We start from the raw sequence: 23,164 nt of genomic DNA, 5'->3' as shown, positions 1-23,164 counted from the left end.
TACATCCTCAACTTTGATGGCTTCCTTGGAAGTCAACAAGTAAAAAGGTTAAATTTCTAGTAAACTCTCTCTCAAGACCGTTACTTATGTATATGACTTATGTAGCCAAAAACTAAGACTTTGCCTAATGCCTGCTACCTGCTAAGTAGAATCTTAATACATAGCAAGAAACTTCATAGAAGTAAGGATTTTGTTGTTTTCTCCTTCCTGTTTATTATTATTATTATTATTTTAATTTGTTTAAGTAATACTTGAACCTCTCCCCTGTAAAGTATCTACGAATAATAAAGGTGACATTCACAAACGTAACTCACATCTTCAACTTGGCAGAGATCTCCCATAAATTTTAAGGAAAAGATGAGTGCTAATTCTTCAGCAACTCTCATCACCAAAAGACATCTATTACTTTTACTTATCTTTAATACTAATCTTTTATTTTTGATAGATACAACAAAGATGAGGGGAGTTTCAAGTCCTAATTCTTTTTATAAAGGAGAATAGTCAATAACAATGCCACTAAATCTACCGTTTGCACAGAGGAGGGTGTTCTTTCCACACATGATGATAGCATGCACGTAAGATTTACATCCTCAACTTTGATGGCTTCCTTGGAAGTCAACAAGTAAAAAGGTTAAATTTCTAGTAAACTCTCTCTCAAGACCGTCACTTATGTATATGACTTATGTAGCCAAAACTAAGACTTTGCCTAATGCCTGCTACCTGCTAAGTAGAATCTTAATACATAGCAAGAAACTTCATAGAAGTAAGGATTTTGTTGTTTTCTCCTTCCTGATTATTAAAATTATTATTATTTTAATTTGTTTAAGTAATACTTGAACCTCTCCCCTGTAAAGTATCTACGAATAATAAAGGTGACATTCACAAACGTAACTCACATCTTCAACTTGGCGGAGATCTCCCATAAATTTTAAGGAAAAGATGAGTGCAAATTCTTCAGCAACTCTCATCACCAAAAGGCATCTATTACTTTTACTTATCTTTAATACTAATCTTTTATTTTTGATAGATACAACAAAGATGAGGGGAGTTTCAAGTCCTAATTCTTTTTATAAAGGAGAATAGTCAATAACAATGCCACTAAATTAAGGTACTTGACTTTAACATCACTCTTAAGATAACACTAAAACAAACATACAAAATAGAGAAATGGAGGTGATAGTTACAACTTGCAACACATACATTGATATGTATCAAGAAAAAAGGCTTTTTAGTGCATTTGAGAGTGTTGGATTTTTAAGACTATAACCCCCATCAACAACCAGGTTCATCCCACTCACATACTTAGACTCATCACTCCCTAAATACAGTGCTGCCTCAGCAATATCTTCAGGCTCCAATACTGTCCCCTTCAAGTTTGCGCACGATGAAACCACATCCTCCACCTTTTTCTTCTCCATCATCCCCATAACTTTTCTTAGCATAGGAGTTGCAGTTGCAAAAGGAGACACACAATTAACTCTTATTCCATACTGTCCCAACTCCACGCTCAAGTTCTTAGCTATTCCCACCACAGCATGCTTTGATGCCATGTATGAATGTGGAACATCATCAGCCATTACTGAAACAATGCTTGAGGTGAAGAGAATGCTTCCTTTTTTAGCTGGAATCATAACCCTAGCAGCATGCTTGGCACCCAAGAAAGCACCGAAAACATTCACGTTTAAAACCCTTTTGAAATTTTCATTTTCTGATTCTAAAATTCCTGATTCAATGTTGCCTGTAATGCCAGCGTTGTTGAACATGATATCAAGCTTTCCATACTTGGATATAGCCATGTCCACGGCCTTTTCGACATCAGATTCATTTGTTACATCACAATGGATGTAAGAGATGGATTCAGAGCCAATGTCTTTGCAAACTGAGTGGCCAAGCTCGTCTTGGACATCTGCTATAAGGACCTTTGCACCATGTCGAACAAAAAGCCTTGCAGTGGTCTCACCTATGCCACTCGCACCACCGGTTATTAACGCTACCTTACTTTCTAATCTGCAAGGAGAAAGAGATAAGGAAACTAAAATTTATTAGCCTAAACTCTTAGCTAGTTTTTAATATAACATAAATGATAGAATGACTGAATTAGAGAACACAGTTTTCGTAAAAGTTTAATTTGTTATAGTAATACGTACCTGTTGGTGATGGGAGTTGCTGAAGAATTAGCACTCATCTTTTCCTTAAAATTGATGTGAAATATTTGCCAAATTGTAGGTGCAAGTTATGTTTGTGAATGTCCCCTTCATTGTTTGTTGCTACTTTATAGGGGAGAGATGCAACTTGAACAAATTAAAAAAGGAAACGGGTAGGAGAAAAAAAACAAAATCCTTGCATCTTCTATGATGCTTTCTTTTCTTCTTCTTTTTTTCTTTTTTATAGAAGATATGATGCTTCTTGTTATGTATTAAGATTCTACATAGCAGCCAATAAGTGAAGTCTTAGTTTTGAATGAGACGACTAGCTTGAAAGGCTACAGAAATCATATACAAAAAGTTTTGGTATTGAGATAGTTTAATGGAAATTTATAAAAATGAAGAAATTGATTTCCTCGTCTACTTTTTTTGACTGCCAATAGGCAACCATCGAAGTGGGAAACTGGGGAATAATAATTCCTCAGCGAATGATTTACGTTATCATATGAGACAAGAGAGTACAGCATGATTGCTGCTGTTTTCTCTGTTGCGTTGGGTCTGCTAGTCAACAAAAAAATATGGATACTTCACAATGTAATTGACTTTGTTGTTTTTAGAGGGATTCTTGTTGCATATGGGATAAGGATAGGCTTGAAGAGTCGTTATAGTCAAGACAGCATCTTTCATAGGAAAAAGTAGATATATGTGAGCATTTTTTATGCAGAAGATGTTCACTGTTAGCTATTGGTTAAGCCCAATTGGCCTGCTGTGCTGTAAATTATATGCATAAAATAAATTTTCTATTTAGTTCTTTTGGGTAATTAAGGATAAATATATTGAGATAGAGTAGAAGGGAACAAGAGGAACCTGCCCAAAGAGAACTAAAGTTAATTGAAATTGAAGGGAAGAGTGTGAATCTCATGGTTGTCTGAGTCATTTATGAATCGATCACTATCACTAAAAGGTTTTACAGTTGGTCATGTATGAATAAAATTTCTATTTCAATCTTGTTACTTCTTTTGTTCAAATTATCACCAAATCAACTTGTTTTACTTTGCTCAGGGTGAGTCTCCAGTTGAATAAACTCAAGGATTGTGGAGTAACTCCTCAAGAATTATTCTAAGCCTTGTGGGAGTAATATCTCAGGTGTTAATCGAATTATTTTTTACCCTTTATACTCTAAGCCCTGCATTTAGTTTGACGATGGCAAAAAACATTATCTACATACCAAAATTAGTTGAAAGTAACATATTTTATGTATCTTCCTCTGTTTCTGTTTGCTAGTTTTTAACGAAAGTTCCCTTCTACCAAAAAACCATATTTTATGTATCACCAACCTCATCCTCTCCTCTCCCACGGTGTCAGAGTCTAAGTTTTTCTGATTCGCTTGTAATAAATTAATAAAATATCGTAGTAGGTAGATGTATTTGGCCTTTTTCTTATTTCATTTTCTATTGAGGCAAGTTCAGTAAATATGGTTTTTTGTTTTAACAATTTTTTTATCATCTATGATCGATCTGGGTTTTCTTCTCTATGTTAACCACAATGGAGAATGATAGACAGAATAATTACCCTCATCTAGGGAAAGCCAACCTAGACGAAAACCAGACACCATAAAAGCCACCATTCAATGCCCGGCAGTTACATATCAACAAGCCCTCATAAAGACCAAGTAAAGACCTGAGGCATTACCCAAGCAAAATTGAATTCACTATTTAAGGAGGACAACGGCTATTTAAGAAAGCCTATATATACAGACCTGACAAATCCCAAAAGAGGTACACGCATATACTTATTCCCACCCATAAGTTCTCTCTATTATTGAAAGATTCATTGTCTGCCTTTATCATCGGAAACTCTGTGGCCAACACCACACTGGTGACCACACAGGGAGGACTTTGTTCTTAATTTAACAGGTCTCAAGGACGAACCCATGCTAATCCATCTGGACAAACCCATTCAATTGATGATTTTGGCATCATCAGTTTGGCGCTGTCTATGGGGACTACAATTTCGTACTTTAGTCCGAAAGTGTAGTTCCATTCAATCCTAAAGTTGAAATGGAGTCCAGCACACCACAAGATTCTGTAGCACTAGCCCTGCAGATCCAAACACTTAAAGCCAGCGTAGAGGAGCTTACAAGACAGGATCAGAAGATGAGGTTGCAACTTCAGCAAGAGGAGAATCGTTGTGGGACTAACTTGAATGACGATGAAGATAGCCATAAAAGGAATGATCACCAACGACCAAATACCCCTGAGGAAGCGAACTCAGACCTCCTCAAAGAAATGAGGAAAGAGATGGATGAGCTGAGAAGTGCGATAAGGGAGAAGACTGATCGGAACTTGGACGGAATGGTCAAAAGGACGGACTCGCCTTTCACAACAAAGGTCCTAAAGTGGCCCATGCCCCCGAAGTTTCGCCTTCTGCAGCTTGAATCCTTTGATGGTTTAAAAGATCCGCTGGATCACATCACCACCTTCAAAATGACTTTGAGTCTGAAACAGCGCCCGGACGACTGTGTCGTTCATTCCCTACCACTCTCAAGGGGGCAACGAGAGTGTGGTTTAGCAAGCTAGCAACATCGTCCATCGACAACTTCGGACAACTAAGCAACTAGTTTGTATGCCACATCGTCGGCAAACAGCTCCCAAAAAGGCTTTTAGATCACCTACTCACCATAAGGCAAGGAGAAAAGGAAACCTTGTGGTTGTATGTGAAACGTTTCACTAGAGAAATCTTGGAAATTGACGAAGCAAAGGATAAAGTGCAATTAACCACCTTTAAAGCTGGGCAGAAATCCAGAGAGTTCGTGGTTGCACTCGCGAAAAGCCCTTCAAAGACAATGGTAGAATGTTGTTGAAAGCTCAGAAATACATGAACACTGAAGATGCATTAGTGGCAATAGGTGACGAGGATAAGCCCTTCGAGAAGGAGGGAAAAAAAGATGACCGTAAGGGATGAAAAAGAGATAGAGGGGACCGTTAGGAGACTAATAGGAGCAAACAGAGGGACAACAAAACGCCCAGAACGGTAAAATTTACCCTTTTAGTTATACCCGTTGACAAAATTTTAATGCAGATTAAAGACGGCCATCACCTTAAATGGTTAAAGCCACTACACTTATCACTGAGCGTGCAAGACAAGAGGAAGAACTGCCGCTTCCACAAGGACCATGGCCATTACACTAAAGACTGCAGAGACCTAAAGTAGCAGATTGAAGAACTTATCCAGAAAGGAAAGCTTCAGAAATTCGTGAAGAAAGGGGAATCTAGCCAACCAAGAGATAACGATAGCAAGAGACATAAGGCTGCTCCCAGAGACGAGGCAAAGCCATCTAATCATCCATAAATTGCGATAGGAGAAATAAAAGTGATCATTAGAGGACTATCCGCAAGAGGATCTTTCAAGTCCTTCAAGAAGTCACAGTAGAGGCAAATGAGCAGCATCCACAGGTTACCGCCCTTAAAGCAAAGGAGAAGGATAGAAACTAACATCTGTTTTTCAGAAGAAGATGATAGGGGTGTGAAGCAGCCGCATGACGACCCTTTAATCATCACGCTTATGATAGAAGTTATGATAGAATGGTTCAACACCAGGCGGAACCTCATAGACAACGGTGGTTCTGCAAATGTCATACATCTCTCAGCTTTTCAGCAGCTGAAAGTAGATCCCAAGAGACTACGGCCTTTTGAATCCCCCCTTGTTAGTTTCAGCGAAGACTAGGTGTACCCCAAGGGGATAGTAGCATTGACGGTCATAGTGGGGACTCACCCCTAATAGGTAACTCATCAGCTGGACTTCCTGGTAGCGGATTGCCCATCCTCGTATAATGTAATTATTGGGAGGCCTACACTCAACCGCTAGAAGGCAGCAACTTCCACATACTGCCTGAAGGTAAAGTTCCCAACAGAATATGGTGTGGGCGAAGTAAAAGGAGATTAGGTACTAGCCAGAGAATGCTACCAGGCAGTCCTAGTAGCTAAAGAAAACCACACATGGGTGTTCGAGGAAAAGGAGGAGGAGAAAGTGAAAGCCTTATCGTGGAGCTAGTAGACAAAGAACCATCAAAGAATACAAAGATAGGGATTGACTTGAGTGTCCAGATGAAGGAGAAGCTGGTCCAGTTCCTAAAAAGTAACCTAGATGTCTTCGTGTGGAGTCACGAAGATACGCTAGGCATAGCAGCTGAAGTGATACAGCACCACTTGAATGTGGATCTCAAGAAAACTCGTCCAGCAGAAACGACAGGTGTTTGCCCCTAAACGAAACAAGGCCATCATGGACGAGGTGAGCAAGTTGTTGTCTGCAGGTCTCATCAGAGAAGTCTATTACCCAGATTGGCTGGCTTACATCATCCTAATGAAGAAAGCGAACAGAATATGAAGAATATGCATGGACTTCACAGACCTGAATAAAGCCTGCCCAAAAGACAGCTTCCCCCTGCCTAGAATAGACCAACTCGTGGACTCCATGGCTGGGCATAGGCTCTTGACATTCATGGTCACGTTCTCTAGGTACAACCAAATTAAGATGTTAAAGGAAGATCAAGAGAAGTCTGTCTTCATCACTAGCCAAAGGCTCTACTATTATAAGGTGATGCCCTTCGGACTGAAAAATGCAAGAGCGACCTACCAAAGGTTAGTCAACAAGATGTTCAACGAATAGATCGGGAGGAACATGGAGATGTATGTAAACGATATGCTTGTCAAGAGCAAGGAGGAAGCCACACATCTGGACGACCTTGAGGAAACCTTCGAGACCCTCAAACGGTACTAGATGAAGTTGAACCCTAGCAAGTGCGCCTTCGAGGTCGCATGCGGAAATTTCTTGGGGTTAGAGGGGGATAGAAGCAAACCTAGAAAAAATACGGGCCATATTAGAGATGGCATAAAAAAAATAGTGAAGGAAGTTCAAAAGTTAACTGGAAGGATAGCAGCCCTTAACCATTTCGTTTCTAAAGCAACGGACAAGTGTCTTCCCTTCTTCAAGACTCTAAAGCAGGTCTTTGCCTGGACAGAGGAATGTAAGAAAGCCTTTCAAGAGCTGAAACACTACTTAAGAAACCCACCACTCCTGAGTCCGTCAAAAGAAGGAGAAAACCTGTCTACTTAAGAAATAGCCGTGAGTGAAACCTTGATTCGAGAAGAGAATAGAACACAACTCTCGATTTACTATGTCAGTCAAGCCTTCCAAGGAGCTGAGGCAAAATACCTACGGATCGAAAATATTGCATTCACTCTGATAGTAGCCTCTCGTAAGCTGTCTTATTCTAGTAATGACGGATCAACCTATAAGGAAGTCAATGAACAAACCCAAAGCTGCAGGAAGAATGGTGCAATGGGCAATTGAACTTAGCCAATTCAACATTGAATACCACCCTAGAACAGTGATCAAGATACAAGCGTTAGCCGACTTCGTCGCCGAATTCATGACTCTTGATGAAGAAGGAGTCCAAGACGAGGCAGAGAGATGGATGATCCAGACTGGTGGGTCGTCAGCCCAAAAAAGGAGGAGTAAGGGTTATCATCGTTTCTCTCGAAGGAGATATGCTCAAATACAAAGTTCAGCTTCAATTTCCCGCCACCGACAATGAAACGGAATATGAAGCAATACTGATGGGGTTAAAGGTCAAAAAGGCATTGGGAACCAATAACCTGCTCCTTTAGAGTGATTCTAAGTTAGTTGTAGGGTAAATAAAGGAAGAATACAAGGCAAAGGAGGATAGGATGTAGAAATACCTTAGGATGACAAAGCATCTGGCGCAAGAGTTTGATCGGGTAGAGTTCACACAGGTCCCTAGGAGCCAGAACTCAGAAGCAGATGGAATAGCAAAGTAGGCATCGTCGGAAGAAGGGCTAACGCTCCCAGACTTGTAGATGGAAGTCCAAAAGCATCCTAGTATTGAAGAATTTCACACTTTCGTGGTTCAAAGTGAAAACAGTTGAATGACCCCAATCCTGTCCTTCGTCCGAGATGAACGACTTCCAGCAGATGTTGATAAGGCCAGAAAAGTCAGGAAAATGGTGGTCTGGTTCACTATCCTAAACAACGCCTTGTACAAAAAGGGGTTCTCTATGCCTTGAAGTGTGTCGAAGAAAGTGAAGCTAAGTACATCCTGGAGGAAGTCCACGAAGGAATATGCGGAGACCACACAGGCCCAAGGTTCCTAGTAAGTAAGATCATCAAAACAGGTTATTTCTAGTCTACCATGCAGAAAGACGCAAGGAAGTTCGTTGAATGATGCGACAAGTGTCAGAGGTTCGGGAATATTCAGCGTATCGTAGGAGAGAAGTTGACACCCATAACCTCCCCGTGGCCATTCGCCCAGTGAGGGATTGACATTATGGGTTCATTACCCTAAGGAAGAGACAGGTAAAATTCCTGCTGGTCGCGATTGACTATTTTACTAAATGGGTTGACGCAAAAGCATTACCGACTATCACGAAGGCAAAGATCCAGAACTTCATGTGGAGAAATATAGTTTGCAGGTTCGGGATACCATGAACAATAATATCGGACAATGAACGCTAATTCGACAATCAAGACTTCAGGAACTTTTTCTCGGGACTAGGAATCAAAAACCATTTTTCATCTCCAGGACATCCACAAGCCAATGGACCGACAGAAGTGACGAATCGAACACTATTGAAGATTATCAAAGTTCGGCTGGAGGAGGCGAAGAGCGCATGGCCGGAAGAACTGCCCAGTGTCTTATAGGCGTACAAAACCACCGCGAGTACCCCTACAGGAGAGATTCAGACTTACCTGCGGCACAAAAGTAGTAATACCGGTCGAAGTAGGAGTCATCAGCATGAAAAGAGAGGCCTTCCATGAAAATGGCAACGACAACCAGTTAATAGTCAACCTGGATTGCCTGGACGAGGTGAGAAAGGAGGCGTCCCAGAAGATGACAAAATATTAGCAAAAGATGACCGAGTATTACAACAAAAGAGTAAAGCTTAGGAGACTTGACATTGGAGATCTTGTCCTACATAGAGTCACACTGGCAACAAAGAATCCAACCCAAGGAAAGCTCAGACCAACTTGGGAAGGACCTTACAAAGTTATCCATTATTCAAGACAAGACAGCTACCACCTAGAGTCCATGGATAGAAAGAAGTTACCGCGACCATGGAATATCAAGCATTTGAAAAAGTATTATTAGTAAAACTAGAAACACCATTGTATTCATGACAGTGGCGCCTTTATTTATAATAAGGCAATAAAAGTACTATTCAGCAAATATTTCAGCAAATTGTGTATAAATAATAAAAGAAAAGGCTAAGTGATAAAATTCCTTAAACGGATGTAAATCACTAACGAAGCCAAGTGATAAAATTCCTTAAATGGATGTGAATCACCTAAAAAATGTTAAGTAATAAAATTCCTTAGACGGATGTAAATCACTGACGAAGCCAAGTGATAAAATTCCTTAAATGGATGTAAATCACCTAAAAAATGCTCAAGTGATAAAATTCCTTGGACGGATGTAAATCACTAATGAAGCCAAGTGATAAATTCCTTAAATGGATGTAAATTACCTAAAGGAGGTCAAGTAATGAGATTCATTAGACGAAGGTAAGTCACTAACGAATATAAACTACTAACGAAAAGCATAAGCAGATGAGAATTCTCACAAAAGCACAAGTCACATGCAGATCACCAAGAATTTCAACATGATGACCATGAAATAATAGAAGAAAAACCATCAAAGGTGTGAAAACACTGGGCAAAAGGCATTGTCTTGAAAGCAGAATATAAAAACCAAAAAACACACTAGGCGCCAAAAATGAAATAAGAACAAAAAAAAATACTGGATAGATTTTATAAACAGCTAAGTAGCAGCTTCATTCCCACCAGCCACATCAGTCGCAGCACCCTCAAATCCATGGCTAGCCCCACTCGACGCACTGTCCTTAGGAACCGCTGCAGTAGATTGGGATGCCTCATTAATCTCCATCTCTCTATCAACTGCCTCAAAATCCAGATTTTCTAAATCCACTCCCGAGGGGTGCTTGATGAGGTATTGCCGAAGAAGCTCGAAACCTTTGTAGTACTAGTTGAAGAGCACAGTGTTATACTCCTCAGTATGTTGAAAGGCCTCGACGGCTTTAGTAGCTACAGTCTTGATTTTCTGGTTCACTACCTGTAGTTGCTCATCCTTCTCCAAAGTCAGCTGTTTCTCAACCTTCAGCTTGTCTTCCAAAACATTAGCCCTCTCCTTGGCAAAATTGGCCTCATCCATTGCAAAGATCAGGTCCCTCCTTAGCTTTGCACTCTCGGCCTCCAGAGTGTCCACCTTGGAACCCGTCGATATTGCCTTCACCTCATGGCCCAAGTACTCAGAGGTAATATGAATCACCTCACCCAACACCTAAGGAAAAAGGAAGGTTGTATGAGGCGCAAAACCTTGAAAAAAAAAAAAAAAAAAAGGGAGCACAAATGCAATACCTGGACCAATTTGTGGAAATGACGACTCACGATCTCGTAGGAAGGCATTCTGGAGAGCACCTTGAGATCCTCGGCAGTATAGGTGTCTTGCACCTTCGTTAAAGCTAGACCGACATTGTCCTAAATATTGGACAACCGAGAGCTAGCCTTCTGCCCTTATCTGCCATTAGTTGCCTCTTCAGATGAGGAGTGATCTCTTCCATCAAAGTAGCAGGAGAAGCGACCCTTTTGATCTTAGGGACAGAAAAAACAGGAGTGATTGGAATTCTCTTCTTAACCACCCGCACCCTCATTTTCCCAAGGCTCGAGAAATGCTCTTTTTTCTGGTCCTCATCCTGGCATACATTCAAGGAGTTTGATATGCAATTATGCATTATGTATGCTTGCAATTAATTGGTTTATGATCAACTGATGGTAGGCAACAAAATATGCCTACATGCTTTGAAGTTTCTACTATAATTATAGGTGATTTTAGCAATGAAAATATCTATTATTTATACTATAATATATGTGCAAAAATTTCCAAAACCATTTTACATAAAAGTTTACAACATTATCTACACAATGCGAGGGCAACCTTCTAGTTATAGATAAAGATAAAAGTAAAAGTAAAAGACGACGATAATGATGCAACAGTTGCAGAGAATACAAAGATGACTATAAATGTCAATAGGAACTAGGGTTTCTAGTGATAGAGAGAAGTAAAGGAAGAGAGCAAACGCAACTTGGCATCCCTAGTGACAGAAGGGTGACAGTGGCTAAGAAAATAAGGTGAAACTGAGGTCTAAGAGTGAGAGGCGGCCACAGGACTTGGGAGAATGCAACTAACAAAGAAAATAAGTTTTTTTTTTTTTTTGAGAAGAAGTAAAAAAATAAGTTTATATACCTAAGGTTTTGAAAGGTATATAGCAAACTAGTTAAATGACGTTTAGTTAAACGAGTTCCGTTGGACACGAACACAAAAAGTTTATGAAATGGGTCATTTGTGTCAACCCGAATATAAAACAAACTCATTAAATCTCAACCCATAACTTGCTAACTTCATGTCATGTCAAGTCGGATTTTGCCACCTTGACTTGATTCTTCATAAAATAGTAAATACACAACAATGGCAAGTAAAATGAGGAACAAGATGGCCCACACGCTCCATGCTCCTGTGAAAAAAAAAAACAAGAAATGAGAAAGAATCCGAAATCAACACAAGATAAACAAACCCCCAATTCAACAGCGGGAAATATATACATTATTAAATAATCAGCTCAAATAATCAATTGAGGCGTGTACCAGTTTTCTTGTTTTCCTCAATTAGTGTCACCCTTGCACTTGAGTCCAGGGATACAGATGCCAAAGCCCTGTATTCAGAGTTTACATGCTTCACTGTCAAATTAATTGAAGGAAAGAGCTGCAGCATAATTGTGATCAAGAAGTAAAATGCAGATATGTATGTTACAACCTTAAGTCATGCAAGAATGAAAGTGCAGTTACAAAGTCAAGGTGTGCTTTCCTAACAACTGTCTGAACCTGCTTACTGGCTGAATTTAAAATAAAAACATCACCTTGAGTTGTCCCACTGCATGTCAACCAATCAAAGGGAGGAAATGTTAAGTGCTCGAGAAGATGCATTATAAGAGTTTAAACATAATTGGATAAGTGACCAAACGCTTTGCAATGCAAACATTTTCAGGCTTCCATGGATACTCAATTCAAACTTCCAAGATCCTTCCATCAGGAGGTTCATCATCAAGTCCAACTTCCACACAAACTCTAGCATATCCAAGCCTATGGTGTTGTTAAGTGACTGCATCAGCATATAATGGCCTTCCCACACCGCTTGCTAAATAACTCAAGCACTTGGGGGTCCATAACTCTATAGGCAGTTGCAGAAATATCACCCAGATAGGAATTTTGCCCAACTTTAGATTACTAAGTTGCAAACCAGGCTGCCATCTTCAACGAAAGAGAGGTTTGTTGGCCACATACCATAATCTAGCATTAAGGACAGCATCCCGATCTTGAACCAAAATAAATTTGAACAAGAAAAGGCCCTTCCCAAAACAATATTTAAGCAAAATCTAAACTTTAAAACGCAATTACCAATATTTAAGCAAAACAAACAAAACCCAGATCGCCAATTCCACAAATTCAACATCAGTCACCAAAATTTAGACTATAATACAAAAACCCAAAACCAAAAAATAAAAAATTAGGGATGTATAAAATTATAAACACTTATAGGAATATATAACTGTGTGTAGAGGTTGATATTACAGTGCAGAGTTGACAAGAATGCCATCAAAAGATGTCTTCAATAAGCTGTCATGTTATGTTTATTATCTCTGGCTAAATTGTTCAACCTTTTAAAATAATTATAACTATCACTGGACTAAACCCTAAAAAGTTAATATATAGTTGCAGATATGCAACTTGGCATCCTGCTGAAATCTGAACCATATCCTATAAGTCAGTAACCATAAAGTGTAATGGGAACATAGCTTTGTACTAAAAACAATTAAGAGTTACCTGTTGTTTTGAATGGGCTTCAAACAGAGGTGCCTTTGACCTAAGCTTCTCTGCTTGACCATATAAGTTGTTATGAAGGTATTTGCAAAGTAGTAAGTTAAGAAGTGGTTCCTGTACTATCTGTTATCTCAATCTTTCTCTCAAGGGAATGAGATAATGCAATCCCCATGAGATATAACAAGCTTAATTTTCTTGTAAATGTTTATCTGCCAGTAGAATGAGCTTTTTGTCACGAAAATTGCATTGCAAATGCGCTGCAGCCACTAGCATGATATATCATTCTGATCAAGGAACCAAGCACAAGACCTTTGCTGGGCCTTTGCTCGCCAAATAAGAACTTCCACATCCCACTTTTAACATTCTCATCTTAGGGTTTCTTTTCTTCCCTCTTTTTTGTTACATTTTTTATTTATTTTGTTGGAAAGTAGTCAGATCTCTAATCTAATCAAACATTCTCATCTTAGGGCTTCTTGTCTTTGCTCTCTTTTACTCCGTTTTTATTTTATTTGTTTGGATTTAAGTAAGGTCTTTAATCTAATCTTTAACAAGTTACAACACCATTAGAGAGGCACACAAAAAGCCACAAGTAAAATGTCAAATCCTTTCATGAAATTGCCACAAGAATTGTTAAGAGCTTCGGTGGCAGGTAGTGTTTAAGGGTTGATTGAAATATTGGAGGATATGACTGACCTCCAAGAATTGTGAGGGAGAAGAGAGAACACGAAACATAGTTGTTGGTTAATTTCTGCATGATCTCATTACAAAGCCAAATACCTATTTGTATGTGTACCATCCTGACCAGTAGATTAACTATCTAGCTGATCTAGTAACTCCTTACACCAGCTGGCATAACTACCTATAACAACCTACCAATCAGTCACATGCTCCAACAATGGAGCACATGCTCTAAATTTAATATCCGCTACACTACTAAAATAGCACAATACTGCCCTTATCAACACACGCATGTGCCTAAGTATGCAACTGATCTAAGTGATCTTGAATTAGTTCGTACAAGCAAGCAAGCTTTTATTACATGTAGTCGCTACTTAACACAGCACTAGAGAGCTCATAGGCTCTGGCAGCACCAGATCAAAGCACACAGCACACAGCACACAGCAGTAGCTCTAGGGTTTAGACAACACCAGATCACAGCACACATATGAAACATAATATGAGATTCCTAAGAAGCATTAAGTTTTTTTTATATAAATCAAGAATAAGATTCACCTAAATTACATCAATACTTTTCTGCCCACCTCAAAACAAAATAATACCAAAGGAAAAACATGAAAATGGTCTCATTTGAATCACACTTGCATAACAAAATCCTATGATTATCACTAACGATTTCACTTCTTATCCAGATAGCTCAGTTGCTCCATCAAGTAACACAAGGCTTTCCATAAAAGTAGTAGCTATATATGGAACTTTTTGGAAACCAAGATCCTTCTCAAGTGAAGTTTCAAGGTCAAGCGAAACAACCGTGAACCGCTTCCGTTCAATGTTGGATTCAGGATCAAGCTTCTTTATAACTAGCAGTTCACCATGACTGGTGCAACCACAGAAATGTACAGAGACAACATTTTCAAACTGGACAAAAAAAAGTTTACTCCATGATTCATGTACACCATACTCTCCCATCACCCATATGAAGCATGAATTAGCATGCGACCTCATATAGTTTTCGTATACATCGTTGTTGATGTGGTTGAGTAGGAGGTAATCCAATGTAATGAAGCCCAGTTTCCCCTTGAACACCATCAGACGATTTGGTTTTGCCATTACACCTTGTGGTAGCAGTTGTTGTTGTTGTCCATCAGGGAGTGCTATCTCTCCAAATTTATCATTATTGACATCAAATGACAAAATCATGTAACGAGATGCGGCTTCACAAACATATCCCAACCAATGCAAAGCTCCACTAACAAATGTGCCAGTCCAATTGTCGACAGGCAAGCCCCAAAAAGTGTTTGCCAATGAGATTCCAACCCTTCTCCAAGAGTTGGAGCTCAATGTGTAAACCTCAGCCTCAGTCTCAATCACATCGTTGTCGGGTATATTCATTTGAGATATCTTGACAACCTTGTAGTCATTGGTGTTGGACTGATAAGCAAATCCAGTAGAAAGCCAATCATGTTGGGTTGGGGAAAAATCAGGCAACCTCTTAAGTTTTCTAATGCTGGGGTTCCACAAATATATAGCACCAGTAATAGTGGGATGCCAGGGATAGTATCCATGTTGAGTGAAACACACCAAGCCATTGCATGAATCAGCTGTGTAGTAATAAGATGAAGGAAAGCCAGAGGGAATTGGGTACTCGGAAATCCTATTAAATGTGGGGTCGTAACCACCGATAAAGCTTGGTATGGTACTCTTAAAAGTAGTGGTATTGTTAAAATGAGAATCAATATGAGTAGAAGCAAAGTTTATGAGATAAGCTAAGTTGTTGTTGTTATTGTTAAGATTAAGGTGGGTGGAGATGAAACTAGGAGTGGTGATCGAGGAGTCCCAGGTTTTAGAAACACACCTGAATCTTAGGACTGATTTGGCAGGTAGGTTTGCCAAGATGTTGAGTACGATGTCGTGTGGGAGATGTTCCTTCTTTTGTCGGAAGATCCTACGAGGATGAGGAGGTTCCCGTGTTTGAGACATTGTTTAGGATCAGACCCAGAAAGCCAAAGAGGTTGGATTCACCAACAAGCCGAGGCAAATGAACTGAAGATATATAGTAGCAGAAGAACAAGAATTTGCTGATGCTGCTGCTGCTAGTGCTGAGCGACCAAAGCAGAAATGCTGGTTAAAAATGTCAACGTTTTGCTTGATTTTGTGGGTTTGGTTGAAGAAATCATGGTGGGGTTTATGTGTGAGAGTGAAAGCTAAGGCCTGTAACTATGGCATTTTGGGAGAGACGGACCCGGGCTGTGTATCTGTGGCTGTGTCTGTGTGTGAAGGTAAAGCGAAGAAAAGGAAAGTTATGAAGATGACAGGATGAGTGAACGAGTGGACGATAAAAGTTAAAAGATTAAATTTATTTACAAATTTTAAAAGGAAAAAAAATTATATATCTTTTCAAAAAAAAATTATATATATATATAAATTATTTCACAATTTTTTTATTACAATTGCAATTCAACAAAATATAAGTGGTGGAGAAAATTTTTTGAACACACACACACACATATATATATATATAAGTGGTAGACAACCACTCACAGTTTACCACATTAATATTGTAGTAAAAATTTTATAAAATAGGTTGTGATGTTAAAACCATTCAATTAATAAATACTATAAATATTAATAATATTTTATTTTGAAGAGATTTATCCTACCAAAATTATTGGGCTTTAAGTTTTAAGATAATAATTTTGTATTCATTATGAAAAATGCAAATCAACCATTTTTTTTTTTTTTTATGTGTAGAGCAATTAAAGAAAAAGAGATCAAAGAAAGACTAAGGGAGAGAAAGAAATATAATAAAATTAATTAAAAAACAAATGTTATGTTCATACCTTCCTAATTGAATTTTAAGTAATTGTCTTCCTTTCAAATTAGTGGGATTATGGGAATAGATGCTGAGAATTGAATTTGTTTTTTTAGAATTTGAAGAAGAAAGAGAATATGATAAAGATTGAGGGACATATAAAATAAAGAAAAAAAAAAAGTACAGATAACTATAGTAGTGGGTTTGAAGGTGAAATTTTGAGTTTCGAATTTGGATAATTTTTTGTGTTTCATAATGGATTTTGTTGATGAAATTTTAAATTTGGATAAGTGCTTTTTATTTATTTTTTTTTTTTGTATAAAAATTTGGATAACTACTTGGTAATGTTTTTTCTCAAAAAAAAGAACTTGGTAAGAGTTTAAGTTAAACTTCTATGTTTTTATTTACTACAATTATTTATTTTTATTTTTATTCTCCCCCTAGATTTCTAACGTGAGAGAGAGAGAGTTTATAAACAAACAAACAAAAAAAGTGAGAAAAAAAAGGTTTGAGAAAAAAAAAGTGAGAAAGAGCAAGAGAAAAATAAAAACTATTACATTTGTATTTTGTAAAATGTGGAGAGGCAAAAAATGGTCAAGAGAAATTACTTATTTTATTATTTTAATTTAGCTAAAATTTAAGAGTTTTACTAAGCCGAACTCGGACACAAAATTTGTCTTGAAGTCATAAATAAGAAAAAGGAAAAGAAAGATTTGCAGTTTTTGAAAACTTGCATCATCCAATCGAGGAGTAATTCCTAAAGCAATACCCCACCCAAGCTATGAAAACAAATTTGTGAGGAAGAAGATTAGAGGAATAAGCAGCATCAATGGTAATCTTCAAATGCATCAAGTAACAAAATCAAGCACCACTTTGAAATGCATATTATGGTTCAAATATAGGCTTGAAGAAAATTTATTAGATTTGTCCAAAGAAAAAAGATGTTGATTAACGGTGGCAATGATACCATATCATTATAAATAAAAATCTAGCACCACTTAGAAATGCATATTATTGTTCAAAGGACAAAACTTAGGTACAGTAATTTAAGTAATGTTTCTTAAATTCTCCTCTTAAGATTTAACCATATGGCCACTTACCTAAAAAATATATTTTCATCCCATGAAGAAAAATCCACATAACAAAATTTTAAAAGAAGAATATAAGAAACAACGCTTAAATTCTATACCTAAGTTTTACCCTTGTTCAAATATAGGCTTTAAGAAAATTTACGGGATTTGTCCAAAGAAAAAAGATGTTAATTGATAGTGGCAATGATACCATATGGTTAAGAATAAAAATAAATAAAAATTTCGCCAAGAGAGAGCCAGTGTTGTATAATTTTATTTAGTATGTAACAAACAATGTATAACAAACATGAATTAAAAGATAATGTTCAAAAAATAAGTTCGTGCTATAGGGGCAATTACAATTGAGCTTGAAGAGAGGCCAAAACAACACTTACAATAAAAATACTGTGTATTCCAAAGCCATCTTATGCATATAATAAAGTTTGTAGACTACTCTCCTGTATGAATTGCCAATTCAAACCAAGTACGATTCTTAAAAGGTTCTTAAGATAACTCTATTATTAAGTTTTTAGAATCTAATTTTTCCATTGTAAAATGAGCGGATTGTTTTGGTATCTTTAAATTATTGATGATATGACAAATCAAATCCACTCATTTCAAAAAGATTTTGAAGAACTCCACGATAAGTAACCCTACAAGCTTTGAATTTAATTGATCTGAATTATGAAAAACCAAACAGATAATTTTTCTAATATAAAATTCAAATCTTACCAAAGTAATTGCATCCCAAATAATCATTCAAAACTATAATATATCTTAATATTACAAATAATTATAGATAAAGATAAAAGTAAAAGTAAAAGACAACGATAATGATGTGAAGGTTGCAGAGAATACAAAGATGACAATAAAAGTCAATAGGAACTAGGGTTTCCAGTGATAGAGAGAAGTAAAGGAAGAGAGCAAACGCAACTTGGCATCCCTAGTGAAAAAAGGGTGACAGTGGCTAAGAAAATAAGGTGAAATTGAGGTCTAAGAGTAAGAGGCGGCGACAAGACTTGGGAGAATGCAACTAACAAAGAATATATATATATATATATATTGAGAAGAAGAAAGAGCATAAGTTTATATACCTAAGGTTTTGAAAGGTATATAGTAAATTAGTTAAATGACATTTAGTTAAACGAGTTCCGTTAGACACGAACACAAAAAATTTATGAAATAGGTCATTCTTGTCAACTCGAATATAAGACAAACTCATTAAATCTTAACCCATAACTTGCTAACTTCATGTCGTGCAGGTTAGATTTTGCCACCTTGACTTGATTCTTCATAAAATAGTAAATACACAACAATGGCAAGTAAAATGACGAACAAGATGGCCCACAAGCTCCATGCTCCTGTGAAAAAAAAAAAAAAAACAAGAAATGAGAGAGAATCCGAAATCAACACAAGATAAACAAATCCCCAATTCAACAGCGGGAAATATATGCATTATTAAATAATCAGCAAAAATAATCAATTGAGGCGTGTACCAGTTTTCTTGTTTTCCTCAATTAGTGTCACCCTTGCACTTGAGTCCAGGGATACAGATGCCAAAGCCCTGTATTCAGAGTTTACATTCTTTACTGTCAAATTAATTGGAGGAAAGAGCTGCAGCATAATTGTGATCAAGAAGTAAAATGCAGATATGTATGTTACAACCTTAAGTCATGCAAGATTGAAAGTGCAGTTACAAAGCCAAGGTGTGCTTTCCTAACAACTGTCTGAACCTGCTTACTGGCTGAATTTAAAATAAAAACATCACCTTGAGTTGTCCCACTGCATGTCAACCAATCAAAGGGAGGAAATGTTAAGTGCTCGAGAAGATGCATTGTAAGAGTTTAAACATAATTGGATAAGTGACCAAACGCTTTGCAATGCAAACATTTTCAGGCTTCCATGGATACTCAATTCAAACTTCCAAGATCCTTCCATCAGGAGCTTCATCATCAAATCCAACTTCCACACAAACTCTAGCATATCCAAGCCTCTGGTGTTGTTAAGTGACTGCATCAGCATATAATGGCCTTCCCACACCACTTGCTAAATAACGCAAGCACTTGGGGGTCCATAACTCTATAGGCAGTTGCAGAAATTTCACCCAGATAGGAATTTTGCCCAACTTTAGATTACTAAGTTGCAAACCAGGCTGCCATCTTCAAAGAAAGAGAGGTTTGTTGGCCACATACCATAATCTAGCATTAAGGACAGCATCCCGATCTTGAACCAAAACAAATTTGAACAAGAAAAGGCCCTTCTCAAAACAATATTTAAGCAAAATCTAAACTTTAAAAGGCAATTACCAATATTTAAGCAAAACAAACAAAACCCAGATCGCCAATTCCACAAATTCAACATCAGTCACCAAAATTTAGACTATAATGCAAAAACCCAAAACCAAAAAATAAAAAATTAGGGATATATAAAATTATAGACACTTATAGGAATATATAACTGTGTGTAGAGGTTGATATTACAGTGCAGAGTTGACAAGAATGCCATTAAAGGATGTCTTCAATAAGCTGTCATGTTATGTTTATTATCTCTGGCTTAATTGTTCAACCTTTTGCAATAATTATAACTATCACTAGACTAAACCCTAAAAAGTTAATATATAGTTGCAGATATGCAACTTGGCCTCCTGCTGAAATCTGAACCATATCCTATATGTCAGTAACCACAAAGTGTAATGGGAACATAGCTTTGTACTAAAAACAAGTAAGAGCTACCTGTTGTTTTGAATTGGCTTCAAACAGAGATGCCTTTGACCTAAGCTTCTCTGCTTGACCATATAAGTTGTTATGAAGGTATTTGCAAAGTAATAGGTTAAGAAGTGGTTCCTGCACTATCTGTTATCTCAATCTTTCTCTCAAGGGAATGAGATAATGCAATCGCCATGAGATATAACAAGCTCAATTTTCTTGTAAATGTTTATCTGCCAGTATAACGAGCTTTTTGTCACTAAAATCGCATTGTAAATGCACTGCTGCCACTAGCAAGATATATCATTTTGATCAAGGAACCAAGCACAAGACCTTTGCTGGGCCTTTGCTCGCCAAATAAGAACTTCCACATCCCACTTTTAACATTCTCATCTTAGGGCTTCTTTTTTTCCCTCTTTTTTGTTCCATTTTTTATTTTATTTTGTTGGAAAGTAGTAAGATCTCTAATCTAATCAAACATTCTCATCTTAGGGCTTCTTGTCTTTGCTCTCTTTTACTCCGTGTTTATTTTATTTGTTTGAATTTAAGTAAGGTCTTTAATCTAATCTTTTACAAGTACAACACCATTAGAGAGGCACACAAAAAGTTACAAGTAAAATGTCACATCCTGACCAGTAGATTAACTATCTAGCTGATCTAGTAACTCCTTATACCAGCTGGCATAACTACCTCTAACAACGTATCAATCAGTCACATGCTCCAACAATGGAGCACATGCTCTAAATTTAATATCTGCTACACTGCTAAAATAGCATAATACTGCCTTTATCAACATACACATGTGCCTAAGTAATGCAACTGGTCTAAGTGATCTTGAATTAGTTCGTACAAGCAAGCAAGTTTTATTACATGTCGTCACTACTTAACACAGCACTACAGAGCTCATAGGCTCAGGCAGCACCAGATCAAAGCACACAGCAGTAGCTCTCGGATTTAGACAACACCAGATCACAGCACACATATGAAACATAATATGAGACTCCTAAGAAGCATTAAGTTTTTTTTAATATAAATCAAGAATAAGATTCACCTAAATTACATCAATACTTTTCTGCCCACCTCAAAACAAAATGATACCAAAGGAAAAACATGAAAATGGTCTCATTTGAATCACACTTGCATAACAAAATCCTATGATTATCACTAACGATTTCACTTCTTAATTATCCAGATAGCTCAGTTGCTCCATCAAGTAACACAAGGCTTTCCATAAAAGTAGTAGCTATATATGGAACTTTTTGGAAACCAAGATCCTTCTCAAGTGAAGTTTCAAGGTCAAGTGAAACAACCATGAACCGCCTCCGTTCAGTATTGGATTCCGGATTAAGCTTCTTTATAACTAGCAGTTCACCACGACTGGTGCAAACAAAGAAACGTACAGAGGCAACATTTTCAAACTGGACAAAAATAAGTTTACTCCATGATTCATGTACACCATACTCTCCCATCACCCATATGAAGCATGAATTAGCATGCGACCTTATATAGTCTCTGTATACATCGTTGTTTATGTGGTCGAGGAGGAGGTAACCCAAAGTAATGAAGCCCAGTTTCCCCTTGAACACCATCAGACAATTGGTATTGCCATTACACCTTGTGGTAGCAGTTGCTGTTGTTGTACATGAGGGAGTGCTATCTCTCCAAATTTATCATTATTGACATCAAATGACAAAATCATGGAACGAGATGCGGCTCCAAAAACATTTCCCAACCAATGCAAAGCTCCATTAACAAATGTGGAAGTCCCACTGTCGACAGCCAAGCCAATGAAATTGTTTGCCAATGAGATTCCAACCCTTCTCCAAGAGTTGGAGCTCAATATGTAAACCTCAGCCTCAGCCTCAATCCCACTGTTGTCGGGTCTAGTCATTTGAGAGAACTTGACAACCTTGTAGTCATTGGTGTTGGACTGATAAGCAAATCCAGTAGAAACCTAATGATATTGGGTTGGGGAAAAACCAGGCAACCTCTGAAGTTTTCTAATGCTGGGGTTCCACAAATAAATATCACCAGTACTAGCGGGAAGGTATTCATGATCAGTGAAACACACCAAGCCATTGCATGAATCGGCTGTGTCGTAACAAGATGAAGAAAAGCCAGAGGGAATTGTGTACTCGGAAATTCTATTAAATGTGGAGTCGTAACCACCGATAAAGCTTGGGATGGTACTGTTAAGAGTAGTGGTATTGTCAAAATGAGAATCAATAGGAGTAGAAGCACAGCTTATGAGATAAGCTAAGTTGTTGTTGCTATTGTTAAGATTAAGGTGGGTGGAGATGAAACTAGGAGTGGTGATCGAGGAGTCCCAGGTTTTAGAAACACACCTGAATCTTAGGACTGATTTGGCAGGTAGGTTTGCCAAGATGTTGAGTACGATGTCGTGTGGGAGATGGTCCTTCTTTTGTCGGAAGATCCTACGAGGATGAGGAGGTTCCCTTGTTTGAGACATTGTTTAGGATCAGACCCAGAAAGCCAAAGAGGTTGGATTCACCAACAAGCCGAGGCAAATGAACTGAAGATATATAGCAGCAGAAGAACAAGAAGATGCTGATGATGCTGCTAGTGCTGAGCGACCAAAGCAGAAATGCTTGTTAAAAATGTGAACTTTTTGCTTGATTTTGTGGGTTTGGTTGGGGAAATCATGGTGGGATTTATGTGTGAGAGTGAAAGCTAAGGCCTGTAACTATGGCATTTTGGGAGAGACGGACCTTGGCTGTGTGGCTGTGGCTGTCTGTGTGTGAAGGTAAAGCGAAGAAAAGGAAA

The 23,164-nt window shown here is 37.8% G+C and overlaps 2 protein-coding genes and 1 pseudogene across 2 annotated transcripts; all 3 read right to left on the bottom strand.

The window, feature by feature from the left end:
* Window positions 1-1,136: 1,136 nt before the first annotated feature.
* LOC142643766 (short chain aldehyde dehydrogenase 1-like) lies at window positions 1,137-2,301 on the bottom strand. Its single transcript, XM_075818482.1, has 2 exons — window positions 2,148-2,301; window positions 1,137-2,007 (listed from the first exon to the last, which is right to left on the bottom strand). The coding sequence occupies exons 1-2, from the start codon at window positions 2,183-2,185 to the stop codon at window positions 1,212-1,214; spliced, it is 834 nt and encodes a 277-aa protein (XP_075674597.1). The 5' UTR covers window positions 2,186-2,301; the 3' UTR covers window positions 1,137-1,211.
* Window positions 2,302-14,298: 11,997 nt separating this feature from the next.
* LOC142642876 (F-box/kelch-repeat protein At3g06240-like) lies at window positions 14,299-16,095 on the bottom strand. The gene has a single exon (XM_075817316.1). It carries the CDS (start codon window positions 15,771-15,773, stop codon window positions 14,478-14,480), a length of 1,296 nt encoding a protein of 431 aa, XP_075673431.1. The 5' UTR covers window positions 15,774-16,095; the 3' UTR covers window positions 14,299-14,477.
* Window positions 16,096-21,387: 5,292 nt separating this feature from the next.
* On the bottom strand, window positions 21,388-23,164 carry LOC142643697 (F-box/kelch-repeat protein At3g23880-like; annotated as a pseudogene).

Source organism: Castanea sativa, chromosome 7, assembly GCF_040712315.1.
Source record: "Castanea sativa cultivar Marrone di Chiusa Pesio chromosome 7, ASM4071231v1".
NCBI lineage: Eukaryota > Viridiplantae > Streptophyta > Magnoliopsida > Fagales > Fagaceae > Castanea > Castanea sativa.
This window is presented reverse-complemented; position numbering and strand designations above follow the sequence as displayed.

Coding starts and splice junctions, on each gene's coding strand:
- LOC142643766 (XM_075818482.1), bottom strand. CDS start 2,185: ATGAGTGCTAATTCTTCAGCAACTCCCATCACCAACAG. Junction 2,008..2,147: donor GCAACTCCCATCACCAACAG/GTACGTATTACT, acceptor TTCTCCTTGCAG/ATTAGAAAGTAAGGTAGCGT.
- LOC142642876 (XM_075817316.1), bottom strand. CDS start 15,773: ATGTCTCAAACACGGGAACCTCCTCATCCTCGTAGGATCTTCCGACAA.